The sequence below is a fragment of the Pteropus vampyrus genome, unplaced genomic scaffold (assembly GCF_000151845.1).
Source record: "Pteropus vampyrus isolate Shadow unplaced genomic scaffold, Pvam_2.0 Scaffold348, whole genome shotgun sequence".
Taxonomy (NCBI): Eukaryota; Metazoa; Chordata; class Mammalia; order Chiroptera; family Pteropodidae; genus Pteropus; species Pteropus vampyrus.
The window spans coordinates 2,677,432-2,690,761 of NW_011889129.1; the positions used below are offsets into that span (position 1 = coordinate 2,677,432).

The 13,330-nt window shown below is 54.6% G+C and overlaps 1 protein-coding gene across 3 annotated transcripts; it reads right to left on the minus strand.

Moving 5' to 3' along the window:
* Positions 1-12,587, minus strand: LDB1 (LIM domain binding 1). 3 transcript variants are annotated; one of them, XM_011378898.2, is made up of 11 exons: positions 12,205-12,587; positions 4,252-4,354; positions 4,080-4,124; positions 3,892-3,967; positions 3,689-3,791; positions 3,361-3,533; positions 2,763-2,885; positions 2,448-2,531; positions 2,236-2,359; positions 1,885-2,033; positions 1-1,175 (listed from the first exon to the last, which is right to left on the minus strand). In XM_011378898.2, exons 1-11 carry the CDS (start codon positions 12,227-12,229, stop codon positions 945-947), a joined length of 1,236 nt encoding a protein of 411 aa, XP_011377200.1. In that variant the 5' UTR covers positions 12,230-12,587; the 3' UTR covers positions 1-944. The 3 variants fall into 3 exon arrangements, with proteins under 3 accessions (XP_011377200.1, XP_011377201.1, XP_011377199.1); XM_011378899.2 differs by having other exon boundaries at positions 1,891-2,033; positions 12,205-12,365; XM_011378897.2 differs by lacking the exon at positions 12,205-12,587 and adding an exon at positions 6,864-7,419.
* Between the last annotated feature and the right edge of the window lie 743 nt (positions 12,588-13,330).

Genomic DNA, 13,330 nt, shown 5'->3' on the forward strand with positions numbered 1-13,330 from the left:
TCCCCCCATCCAAGACAGCTGCTCTAGTGGAGGACTTGTAAAGAATATACACACCATGGGGGGAGGGGGTTGGGGGCTGGGATTGAGGGAGTCACAAGCACTAAGAGGGCAGGCCAGAGTCCTGGAGGATGGGGAGACAGAGACAATAGCTGGGGGCTGTCACAAAAGTGAGGCCATCAACGGCCCCCTATGCCATGGCATGCCTTCCCTAATTCCAGTCACCTCAGAAGAAAAGGGAAAAGAGATGGCAAAGTGTCTCCTTGGTCTGAAGCTCTCAAACTGTATAAAACGGTAATGCATATCCCCCCTACCCTACCCAAATGCTCACCTCCACCTGGGCCCTAAGCCCCCATCTGCCAGGTGTAGGGAGGTATCTGGACTTTTAATAAGGGGAAGAGGGGGGACATGAGTGACCTTTTTTTAAACTTACATTTTTAATAATGTTATTTTTTAAAAAACTTGAAGCTGGAATAGGTGGCAGAAGGGAGGAGCCCAGAGCCTTACCCCTCTACTACCAGCCACCTAGGGGATGGGGCACTCAACGAAGCCCCATAACTTTAAGTCCCTAAGGGCTGTGGGTATAGGCAACCCAGGCTTGAAGGGGGTGGAGTTAGGAGAATAGGGAACCGAGAACCTGAAATGAGGATGGAGGCAAATGCCCTGGGGGGGCAGGGGTCAGGACATTTCTCAGAGGCCCAGGGTCCACATAGGCATCCACATGAGTACCCCCTTCCACCAAAAGGCTCTGCAGAGGCCAGGCCCAGCCCAGGGCCACTGGGGGGCAAATCTTGGCACCTGCCCCCAGCGAGTCCAGTTCCTCCCTGAAGTGGGTGGATGGAGGCTGCCCATTTTAGATGCTCAGTCTCTTCATTCCGTCTTCTGCTCCTTGGGGCTGCAAGGGGTGGGGCAGGCAGGCAGAGCACTGGGTGGCCCTGGAGAGGCCTTTACTGGGAGGCCTGTGATGTGGGGTTCTCCGATTTGCTTTCTTGGCTGGATGGAGGCTTGCTGTTCCAGGGGCTGTTGGCGCCCAGGGCAGGGGAGTTGTTAAAGCTGTCCTCGTCGTCAATGCCGTTGGCCGCGTCAAACTGGGTGTTCTCCAGCCGGGTGATGAGTCTCTCGTCCTCGTCCCCGAACTCCCCGCCCATCAGGGTGGGCTCCCCCACCACCATCACATCCTGAGAGTGGCGGAGGTCCCCAAACATAATCGGGGCAGGGGCTCGCCCGGCCCAGGGCGGCAGATACCCCCAAAGCCCCAACACCCACCCTGGAAACTCAACACCCCCACCCCCTTCTCACACCCCAATTTAAAACATCAACTCCTCTGACACCTTCGGCCCCTGAAATCCTTCCCACCGAAGGACTGCAGAGTATCACAACTTTTGACCCACATCCACTAGATTCTGGGAGAAGTCAATCTATTCCCCTAGCTCCCTACTTGGTCTCCCCAAAATTTTAGGGGGCCCCTAAACTTCTGTCCACATGTAAAAGGGAGCAGATCAAAAACATCAGTGGGGGAAGTGTGTGCATATGCTTGTGTTCTAGATTCACACACATTTGAAGCTGCATGTCCTATCAGTGTGTGTGTATGTCTCTGATGGTCTGTGTGCCCCAAAACTGTCTGTCCTGAATGTTCGTATGTTTTCATGGATGACTCTTTCCCTTTAAACCTATGTTGCTATGTCTGAGTCTATGTGATCACAACCATGCATGTGACTAATAAAGACTCTCTCATCAGTGACAGGAGTCAGCCCATGCTGACAGAGTATACTGTGAAAAACTGTCTCAGCTTCTATGTCTGCTAGTGAGCTCATGCTGGGACAGGGTCAAGGGTCAGGAGTCAGCAGTGGGGCAGCCCAGAAGAGAGAAGAAAGCCGAGATGCTTACAGGTACCTGGCTGGAGAGGGCGAAGGTGCTGGCTGGGCTTTTCTTCTTGCTGTTGCTGTTGTTGGTGTTGCCGCCTCCCGAGCTCATGGTGCTGCCCCCTGACATCTTCCGTTTCCGCCGTTTGCTGGGCTGCTGTCGGGCGGGCTCCGCTGTGCCAGAGAAAGGAGACCCCGGTGGGACAGTGCCCTGGGCCTGATTCCCCATTCTGGCTCCTAAGGAGCCTGAGCCTACTCTGATCCCATTCTTGCAGACCCAAGAGTCAAGAAAGGACCTCAAGAGGAGATCAGAAATACAGCCCCTGGAGGTGGCATCAGATCCTCGTAAGAGCAGATACAGGCACAAGGCACTCACCAGGGGGCGCTACCATGCGCTGCCACTTCTGGAAAAGGCAGGTCTTGAGGCAGTCACGAGGGCTGAGGCTATAGGTCTTGTGGCGGGACATGAGCTCCTGCATGGGCTCCAGTATCACACAAAGCTGCAGGGAGACCAGGAGTAAGCTTGACAGGGGAGACATGGAGCCGAGACCAAATGGAATGGCGTAGAGACTGGGTGATCAGACTCACTCGGAGGTAGTTGAGAGTGGAATTGGACAGCCCACACCGGGTGATGTTTTTGGAGAGCTGGTCTAACATCTGGGGGTCCTGGGCCTAGAAAAATGGGGAAAAAGATAAGAATCTTAGTACCTGTGTTGTATCTGCTCACCTGCCCTATCATCTGAGCCATATGATACTCCTGAGAGGGTTATTATTAAATCCATTTTTCAGGTGGAGAAATTCTAATCTTCTTTCTAAGGTCACTGTCAGGAAATGGCAGACTTTGTTCTGCCCTTCCCACTGCCTGCCCTCCCCCCCTGTATCTTGGGTCCGGCCCACACTCACATGCATGGCAAGGATGCTGCGGGGGATGAGCTCACGGTGCTGCCGGATGCTGAAGTGCCAAGTCTTTATCCGCATCATGTCATCAAACATGAACTCCAGATATAACCGGCCCTCCACACACACCTGGAGACAAACCTGTCACAGCTTTGCCCCTTCCCCCATACCTGAAATTATACCTATTTTCCCATTTGCTCCCAACTCTCCTACTGCACACAGTTCTGCCACCTGCACCTAAATCTGGATGTATAGCTGACACAGAACATTCCCTTATATACCTGTCACAGCCCTGGCCCTTACACATGCACAGTAGAAATGCTTAACTGATCCTGTCCTCTTCCCCATGTAGCTGGTGATACATTCATCTGCTATAAGCTTGATGAGGGCAGGCACTTATTAAGTGGTATATGTACCCGTGGCCCAGAATACTGTCATGCATAAGCTCAGTGAATGTCTGCTGAATGCTGCAACATGCCTTCCCCGCCACCTTATCCGGCCACTTCCCATTATGTCTCCCTGGGAGACAGCTGAGTATAGTTTTGAGAAAGAAGGGAATCAAACTCAGGTGCTTCAGCGTTCCACATCCAGCTGGGTTGCTGACCTGGGTGAACATGGGTTTGCCGTGCTGGGTCACCATGCTGCCTTGGTCACAATCAAGGGACACGAAGTTGCTGTGGAATGCCTCCTTGGGGTGCTTAAGCACATAGTATAGCTCCGTAGCACCCCCTTCAAAGATGCTGCGGAAGTAGCGTGGAATCAGGGTCCGGCCGATGGCTGTAGAGATGGGACAAACCCTTCAGAACATAAGGACCTCAAAAGAGGTCAGGCAGATGCCACCCCTGCCAAAATGAATACCCTGAGACAAATACCTACTCCTAGACCTTAGAAGGACACAGGAGATATACACCCTCACAACACAGGCCACTCACTGTATCTCTTTGGTCCATCCTCCAGGCAGAAAGTGATGGTTAACATGGCGTCATCCTCAAAGAACTCAGTTGTGAAAGCGTCCCACCAGAGATTGTCACACTCCTAAGGAGCACATGGAGGGGTGTTTGTGTGAATGACAGAAGACATCCCACAGGGGTACCCAGATGGTCCTCTGCCCAAAGCCCCCTCCCCTTAGCCATACCTCTGTCCAGTTTTGAAGCCGTTTGTTAAGCTCAAATATTCTGTAGTCAGTTTGGTTGCCATATGGTGTGTGCCTCCTGGGGTAAGTGAAGAAGGGAGGTCAGAAGGAGCAGAGCCTCCCCACCGCCACCACCTCTGCCTTCACTCATGTAATGGAAAGCACCTCCCTCACCACTGAACTCCACTTACCCAATCCCAGGCTCCAGGTATGTAGGCGGGTACATGGGAGTTGGGCTGTATAAGGGAAGAGGCTATGAGAATAGGTATGGAAGATAGGAATTATTGAAGGGGGGTGTCACGCCCTCCCTTTTTAGGCAGGATCCCTTCTGGAGAAGGCATCAGCAGTTAATAAGAGACTCACCCCACATCCCGATCTAGCATGGTGCCGGGATGGAAAGGGGGGAAGGCGTTGCCGTTCGGGGGCTCTTTCGGCGAGTACAGCTTGAATGACTTTGAGGAACAACCTACAAGGGAAAGGAAGAAGAGATGCCCTGAGTCCCTCGTGGCAGCTCTCCTGGAAGTTTGCTAGATTGTGCTAGACAAGGACTAGTCTTCTGGAGCCCCCGGAGTGGACCAGGGGAGGGGAACTACCCTAGGGAGCATCTATCTCTGCTTCTAAATCTGGCTCCAATCTTCTTTTACTAAGGAACTAGAAGTACCCAGCTCCAATATCCAAGAACCTATTTCTTCATGTGGCTGAACCCTGGATGATAGAATTGAAGCTGAGAAGAAATGTCAATACCATAGAATAAACATCCAAACATTAGAATCTAATTTTGATAAACCCCCTTTTATCTACATCGTTTTGTTCAATGATCACAACCACTATGTGAGGTAGCAGGGTCAACTGTAACATTCCCATTTTACAGATAAGGCAACTGAAAGCTCAAGGGGACTTGGCAAGATCACAAAGCGAGAACTTGAGCCCCAATCTTCTGATTTCCAAAGCGTGTAGTTATTTCTACCCTTCTATTGCCCTCTGGAGACCAAGTCGGGACAGAAAAAAGGGAGATTTTGCCAACTCCGTGCCCCTCCTCCAACCCCAGGGTCTCAGGAGGGCAGGGGATAGAAAGATAAAAGGGGGTGGGTGTCTGCTGGGTGCCGCCCACCAGATAACCAGTTGGGCCTTCTGCCTCCTCCACCAACGGCACTCCCTTATCAGCCCAGCCCCCTCCCCCACACCCACCACTAGTCGAGTATTGTCTCCAAACCAGAAACCCAAAGTCTCAGCCCATTTTGTCTTCTGAGACTTGCAGTGGAGGAGGGAGGTAGAGGGACCTCTACTAGATCCCATTCCACTTACAAATGGGAAAGAAGAAGGCTGGGAAGGAGCAAGCCTAGGTTCTGGGGGGCTCAGTCTAGGAGGTAAGTGGTAACTAGACGAGGGTCTCTGTTTGTGTGTATCTGTACATGTGCACATGTGTCCCCCCTCTCCACCTCACCCAGAAGCACACAATTCTGGTAAACTATTTCCTGACTGGAAAAAGTATTATATTCATAGTTGGGTATGAGCCAGGTACCCCTACAACGCTCTTTTCCTCTTGAGGGGAAACCAAGGCACCACTCCAAAAGTCCTGACCCCAGTCATAGTTGCTTCCTCACACTCCCCAAACTTGATAGCATTTGGAAGAGAAGCTGTATTGGCTGTTTCTGAGCCCCCTCCCCAATTTAGATACAAAATATTTTGTTCCTTGGGGAGAAGAGACAAAGAAGATCCTGTGCCAATGTGTGTCATTTAATTCTCTCCCCAGGGCCCCCTCCTCAAAATATGGGCAAAAGGAGGGTCCCAGGAGGGACTTCACTACACAGTGCCTTGAAGGTGCCAAGAGTCAGAGCCTGTGTGTGCCTGCACATGCGTGCGCCTCATCCTGCCTAGCAAGCTTCTATCCTCAGCTCGCCCCAACATGCCTACCAAGGGCTGGAACCTAGCAGCCCTAGGCAGGATCAGGGTGCCGGCAACAGAGCCTTGCTCCATGCATGAGCTCTCATGGGCCACGTTCACATGCTCCCAGCACAGCACACACAGTCTTCAGATGTCAGTCTGGACTGAGGAACCTCAAGAAAGAGACTCCCATCTGCCCTCACGACTCCCCACTCCACAGATAGACCAAGGCCACGTAGGAGGCCAAGCTTACACAGCCCACCACAGGCCATGCCCGGGCAATGAATGCAAGAGTCCAGATGATTGGACCTGGCCCTCATCCCCTAACTAGGTCATCCTTTCCCCAAAAGTATCACTGCCCTTGCCCCTCAGTTTCAGGGCCACTTGAAAAAAATGTGTCAGCTCAAGACCCTAAAAAGGGAGGCAGTATACCTGGGTTCCTCTAATTCTAAAAAAGTTTCAGAGATTCAATTTCTCTTACTAGTGAAGTGACAGGGGCTGGGTAACAGTTCGGAGGAGCTAAAGTCCAAAGCTCTGGGGCCTCTATTTACATCTCCAGTGAATGGACACTAACAAACTCAGCATCTCTCCAGAGCCATAGCAACTCCCAGTAGTCCCAGCACAAGGGCCTGGGAGTGAGAAGAGAAGGGGAGGGAAAATCACCCAGACCATCTGTCTCTGTTGCTGCCTGTCCCCAGCAGCAGGGGTAGAAGGAGCAGGGTGGGGGTGGGAGTGAAGGGTATGTGTCATCCAGCCTTGAGGTCAAACATAGCCCCCACTTCCACTTCTAGCAGTCTAAAAGCCCTTAGGAACCAGGAGGAGAGAGGAAGACTCTCGAACTGGAAAGTTTTCTCAGGATAGAATCTGCATCCTAGGGCTGAGGGGGGAACCTCCGGCTGGGCATTTCCATGGTAACCAGCCTGACCAGAGGGCAGGCCCCCTCCCTTTGGGGTTTGACCAGAGGTCAGCAGGCCTGGGAGTCCTGGCCTCCCTGAGATGGGCACCTCTCCCCCAAGCCAGTATATCAGGCCTGGGCCAGACCCAGGACCTTCCACCCATCCCTTACAGGCTTGCAGGGTACGCAGACTTACCTGGGAGAACTGAGGGGGCCAGGAAAGGTGCGGGGAGCGGCTGCAAGCCCAGCGGGGCCCTGGCAAGGGTGAGGACTGATGGGGGGCCAACTTCAGCTGCTCATGTCCCGAGTGGGACAGGCAGGCCTGGCTGGGAGCTCCACTCAGCGGGCCGCACAAAGACTCGCACGCACAGCCTCGGCCCGCCCCGCGGCGGCCACAGCCCCGGGGGAAAGTTACAATGGCCACTGGGCCGGGGGTCGGGGGCCAGGGGGCCGGCCTGGGGGGCGGGGGACTGCGGGGAGTCCGGAGCCTCCTTTGTTTGCAAGGTTTCCCTCAACAATGGCTGCTCCGCTCTTTCCTCTCTCCTCCTCCTCCTCCTCCTCGGCTCGCCCCGCTGCCGCCTCTCACTGCCTCTGCCTCCAAGCAGCCCGCCCGCCCTCCCTAGGCCACCAGGCCCCTCAGCCGGGGAACCAGGCGAGGCAGGGCCCGGCACTCACACTCACTCACACTCGCACACGCACAGACACACGCAGCGCCCGCCGGCTCTCTGCCTTTTCTCCCTTTCTCTCCCTCCCTCCCCGCTCACTCAGAATGAGGCCCCAGGGCGGGCAGAGGGTGGAGCTGCCCCCACCGGCCCCGCCCCCTCCCTGAGAGGCAAGAGGAAGAGGGAAGGAGGGAGGGAGAGAGGGAGGCAGGCAGGGAGGACTGCTGAGAAAAACAAAAGAGAGACAGAGACTGGGAATGGAGAGATGGAGACAGAACAGACTAGGCCTGGAGAGACCTGGATGGAGAGGAGGCCTGTGGGGGCCAGGAACTGGAATGCACCCCTACCAGCCCCTGGCGGTGCTCAGGAGTAAGCAGGGTAGCCAAAGCCACAGGCAGGGATAGAAGAGGGTGCTCTCCTCTGGAGACTCCCAGTATTTTCAAACCGCCTCCCAAATCTCCCAAATCTCTCTTCTTCTCTCCTGTGGTCTCTCCGTTTCAGACTGGTCTGGGCTGCCAGCCTGGGCTTCTGCTCCTGGTGAAATTCCCAAAGCCCCTGGTGAAATCCCAAAGCCGCTGGGGGGAGGGTGGGGGTGAGGGGTATTTTTGACAGAGACACACTCTGACTTCAGCCTTTAAACACTGATTGGAGGGAGGAGAAACTCTAGGCTCCCTGCCCCCAACCCAACTAAGTTCCAAGCCCTGATAGAGATCTGCCTTAGCAGGAAGCCCCCCACCCCCACCACCAGACATGTGGGTGCAGGGGTAAAGAGGTGCTGTCAGTCAGGGAAGGCAAATTTGCCCAACCAAGCATCCCCAGAAGGGGACTGATCTGCTGTTGAATCTTCCCCCCAACCCCAGGTCATGGGGTAGGGTAGGGCCTGTTTTCCAATGCAAGGGGAGAGTCCCAAAAGACGGGGTGTTTCTAAAACTTGGGTAATGGTCCAGGCCCTACTACCTGGACAGATAGGAAAAAAGAAACACACACACACACACTGGTCAGGTCAGTGTATGACCTACATCATTGCAGGTTGTGTCTCTGCTCCCTATTCCTTGCCACCTCCCCACCATATTCACACATTGCTCCACAACAGGATTTCTCACGACATACACACCAGTTGATTGTGCAGTAATAATATTACACTTGGCTCTATGAACAACCTTTACACATAAATAACACATCTCTTTCACATAAATTAGTACCTGATACACACTTCAACCTGTGATACACCTGAAACCCTAAATAAACCCAAATCCAAGATACACACACAACATACAATCTATATCAGACCCTGACTTTCATACACACTGGGACCTGTGACATGCATGCCCCTTGATCCCAATATATACACCAAAACTGCATGATACCTCATGAACATGTGACAGACTATTACATACACACCCTGACCATTTATTACCCAAGGACTGATCCCATAAACTATCTTTCCTGAAATGTGGCCTGGCCATGATACATCCCAGCTTTCACAAACATCAAAATCTACGACATTCGGCCAGATCCTACAACATTCAGGCTATACCAGGACTTGAGACATTCCCACTGACTCCGAAATTTACAGCCCAGCTCTGGGATGACCACACTCCACCCCTACTGACAGGCCAACTCCTGTCATTTGTTTCTTGCCTTTAAACTTTCCAAAGTGCATTCATAGGCAGTACCTCAAGAGATCCTTATAGCACACAGAGCCAAATATTATCCTAACTTCAAAAAATTACAGTGAGACAGGAGAGCCTGAGGCTGGAATCCTGAATTTCTAACCCCACTCATACAAGCTCAGACCTGGGGCACTGCAGCCATTCCTACTCCCTTCCCCCTCTAAGGAATGGCCATTCTAGGCCCCAAATGACTGTCTACAAGGGGAAAGGAGAGAGGTGAGTGCTTTGGCTTCTGCCCCCAGTTCAGAGCTCAGAAACCTATCCAGTCATTCTTCTCAAATTTCGGGAAGAAGGGCTTCTAAATACCAAGACATACCAAGACTCTGGTATATCATTCAAAACGGGCCCCCTCCTAGTTCCCCTTCTGTAGCACGTCTGCTCCTCTCTCAGTTCTGACTTAATTCCCCTACTTGCACAGGGGCAGAAGAGGTCCAGCTAAAGAGAGCAGGTCTGAATTAGAAGTCTCTAAAATTGGGGTGGAGGGAGTAGGAAGCAGCAAAGAATGACAAAGGTGATGAGGGAGAGAAGAGGGAGAGCACCCCTCCTGGAAGTGGGGACTCTGAAGGCCAGCAGCCTGCCCCAGTCCACAGGATAAGGTACAGCACTGCCCCCCTGCCCGGGCCCCTGGGGCTCCCTGACCCAGGCCTCCAGTGTGCCTGCCCCCCTTCCTTTGTCTGTGCCCGGCCTCCCGTTGGCCTGGCGCTCTGCCATCCTCCTCTCCTGGCTCCCAGCCGCCAGCACTGCTGCCTCCTCCCCTCCCCCTACTCCTCCCTGTCTTAACCCTTCTGAGCCACATGCTGCCCCAGACAGGCCCTGGCCCCCTCAGCAACCTGCCCTGCCTGGGGTGATACCCCTTAGCAGAGGTTCTCCCTGTTCCTGACCAAAGCCCCAGAAGCTATTCCCTACCCCAGGAGCACTATGGGAGCTGGGTGTGTGTGTGTGTGTGTGTGTGTATCTTGTGGTGTTTCCTTCTGCGTGTGCATGTATGTGGGTCTACGTGTGCTCTGGCTTCCCTTAGTCACATGTGTGGGGCATGTGCTGTCTCTGCCGGGCTGGGGGAGGAGGAGGAGGAGCTGGGAGACAGCAGAGCACAAAGGAGAGACTCAGACAGGCAGGCAGGCAGCAGGCAAGCGGCTTGCCAGGGCGCCTGGGCCCTCACCCTAGGGCTGCTCAGGTTGGGGGTGGGGGGTGGGGGCAGTATCCTTTCTGTCTGGACTGTACATATTGCCGCGATGCCCTTGTGTTCAACCATGTGCTCCCACCCACCCATGCAAGCCTGGTCCCCTCTTTTACCCCAACTCCTACCATTCCCGACCCCCAGGCCACTCTCAAGCCCCTCCCCTATGTGGTTTTCCTTAAAGTCTAACCTCCACCTATCCTCTATGGCATCAAACCATGAGACTTCTTCACATTTGGAAAAAAGATTCCCCACTGTTAGCCATCTTTTGCCCCCTCTCCTCCAACCAGGCCACCAGACACACAAAAGGGCACTGACTGAAGTTGTCCACTCTCATGCACACTCCTGTGCATGGGTCTTCTTCCTGTCCCCATGCTACTCCCAGACTGAGGGGAAAACTTTCTCCCTTCTCCTACTAGACCCAGGCACCAATGCCCCAACTTCCAGGCCAACCTCTCGTGTACCTCCAATCTGACAATCCTTCCACACTCACTTCCTGCCCACTATTTGTAGGAACTAAGAATCGAAATGTAAGATTTGGCTCTCTAGCTTGTCCAGAGCCTTAGTTTCTGCAATGCTTATGTGTGGCAATGGAGAATCAAGACCATGGGGTAGACTCAAGAGCATGGATGGATTCCAACAGGGTAACCAGCATGGGGCAATTAAAAAGAAGAAAATACACACACAAATATGCACACCAAGCTGGTAGGAGGAGGAATGATGGGACCAGGCAGCATTCCAGCTTAGTAAGCTCTTTCTTCTCCTCTCCTCCACCCTCTGCAGCAGGAGCCAGAGGTTCCCACACCCAAATATTCCAGGATCCTCAAGCTCAACTTGTCCTTCCCCCAGGCCCAGGCCCCTTAAACGTTAGCCTCAGCAGGCACTTTAAGTGTGTGCCCAGCCCAGCCTGGCCTGGGTCACATGATTTTCAAGGAAGCTTCCTCACTGGTAGCTTCCCTTGGGGATTGGGGGGGGGCAGTTGTGGGGTATGGGCCTCCCAGAAAACAGGGCATCTAGAGGGGCAAAGGATCCAAATCAGGCTAGATTCAGGGACACCTGACTTCCAAAAGAAAGCTATTTACAGCCTGCGACAGGAAAAGGTCCTGCAGATAATTCAAGAACCTAGAGTTCTGGGGAGTCCTGGGGATGCAGATAGTGTTCTGAGGTCCTCCGAAGACTACATTTCCAGTCACACGCCTCTGTCTTTCCTTCTGGCAGTGAGAGAGAGAACATTCCCCTCTCCAGGAAAGAACTCAGACCCAGGCTGTGACTGGCAAGAGCAAAATGTGTTTTGGTGAGGTAGGGATCTGAGTCTAAGTCCTCTCTCAAATTCTCACTTTGGGGTCAAGCATTGCTCCCCTCACCTTAACTCTCACAAATGACTCTGGTTCCTAGCTTGCCTGGGGCTGCCACATTACCCTTCTCACCAGGGCAGAGATACCAGACCCCAGGGCCCAATTATCTGCGCCCTCCAGGAGTACCTCCTGTTCCTCAGGAGGGCCAACCTTCCCTGGCAACAGGCAGGAAAATTTAGAGGGGGTCAAGATGGGCCCCAAAGAATCTCTGCCCTCAAACACAGTCCTCAAAAACAGCTTGGAGGGGGGGGTGTCACAGAATATAAGAGGGAATAGGCAGCAGGGAAGGGGGGGTAACCCAAACTAGCCAATCACAACTCTATGATGACCTGAGGGGGGGGTCAAAAGTCCAGACTCACTTCTGATTGGCTAACACCGTGGAATTCTGGGAATTTCAGCCCCCCAAACCTCTCCCCAATTAGCACCCCCCCTCCAAAAAAACAAACACACCAGCTATCCCCAGCAACCCCTCCCTGCGCCTCTAGGTTGATGCGCATTTACACAGTTGTGGAAAACCCTCCCCCAGACTGAGGCCTCGCATACTCCTCACAGACCCCGACCTCCGCCATGCCATCGAAGCCCCCCACACAAGTTCTCGCCAAACAAGGGGTGACGGATCGGCAGGGAAGGGAAGGGAGGGAGGGGCCGGGCGGCCGCGGGCCCTACTCACCAGGACAGGCACAGCCCACTGACATCTTCACATCGCCCGCCGCTGGGGGCCCAGCCGAGTCACAGTGCCTGCCCCGCGCGGGGACAGGCCGGGCATGAGCTGCCGCCGCCGCCCGCGGCCTCCGCCACCCTCGCTGCCTGTCTGGTCCGGCCTCGGCCCAGCCTCCGACCGCTGCGGGCGGGCCCTGGCTGCAGCGAAGGGGCCTGTCAGGCGCGGAGCAGACAGGAAGGAAGCCAGGAAGGAAGGCGAGCTGCCGCTGCGTGTGTGCACGCGGGTGTGCGTCCCCCAAGTGTGTGTCCGTGTGTGCGCGTGTGCGTGTCTGTGCGCTCCCGCCGCCAACGCTGCCGCCGCTTGCCCCCCTCTCCCTCTCGCTCTCCTCCCTCCCGCTCCCGTAGGCGCCCGCTCTCCAGCGCTCCTCCGGCTGGGCCGAGCTTTATTAATATGCTAATTGCCTGCTAGTGGGAGGAGAGAACCGTGTCAAAGTGACCCGGGCGGGCGCGCAGCGAGAGACGACGTGCGTGCGCCGCACGGCTGGCGGGCGGCGAGGGGCTGGGAGCCTTCAAGGAACGGCATGCATGTGACGCAGCTTTTAAAAAAGACGGAGGCAGAGACCCCGGAGGGAGGGCGAAGGGGAGGGATAGGAGGCGAAGTCTCACACTCAGTGTCCGCTCTCCGGGCGCCACCGAGTTGGGAGCGTAGCTGAGCCGGAGCGGGAGCCAGGATTGGGGGAGGCGGAGCCAGGGTGGGCTGTGAGATGTTTTCTCCACCCCCCGGCAGCTATTAGGGAGGGAAGGGGGACTGCCCTCCCCCTACCCATGCTGTGCTGAGACCCCAGTCTTACTCTGGAGGCTTCTAGTTACACGCCTCCACCCCCAGCTTGAGTGGAGAAAAGAAGCACTAGCCTAATTCTTGTGGCAACCCCTCGATTCGCCTCCTCCCTAAACTGACTCCCCCTTGCCTGCTAAATCAATTGAGACTAGAGCTAAAAGGGTTAATTAGGTGGAGTCCCCTCCCTCCCCCGCCTAAGGGCCTGGGATCTGCGTTTTGCTGAGGGGAGGTGGGCAGTGGAATGACCGCCAGGTTGGACTGGGGAGGAGAGAATCGCAAGGCATCTTTCCCCCTTGCA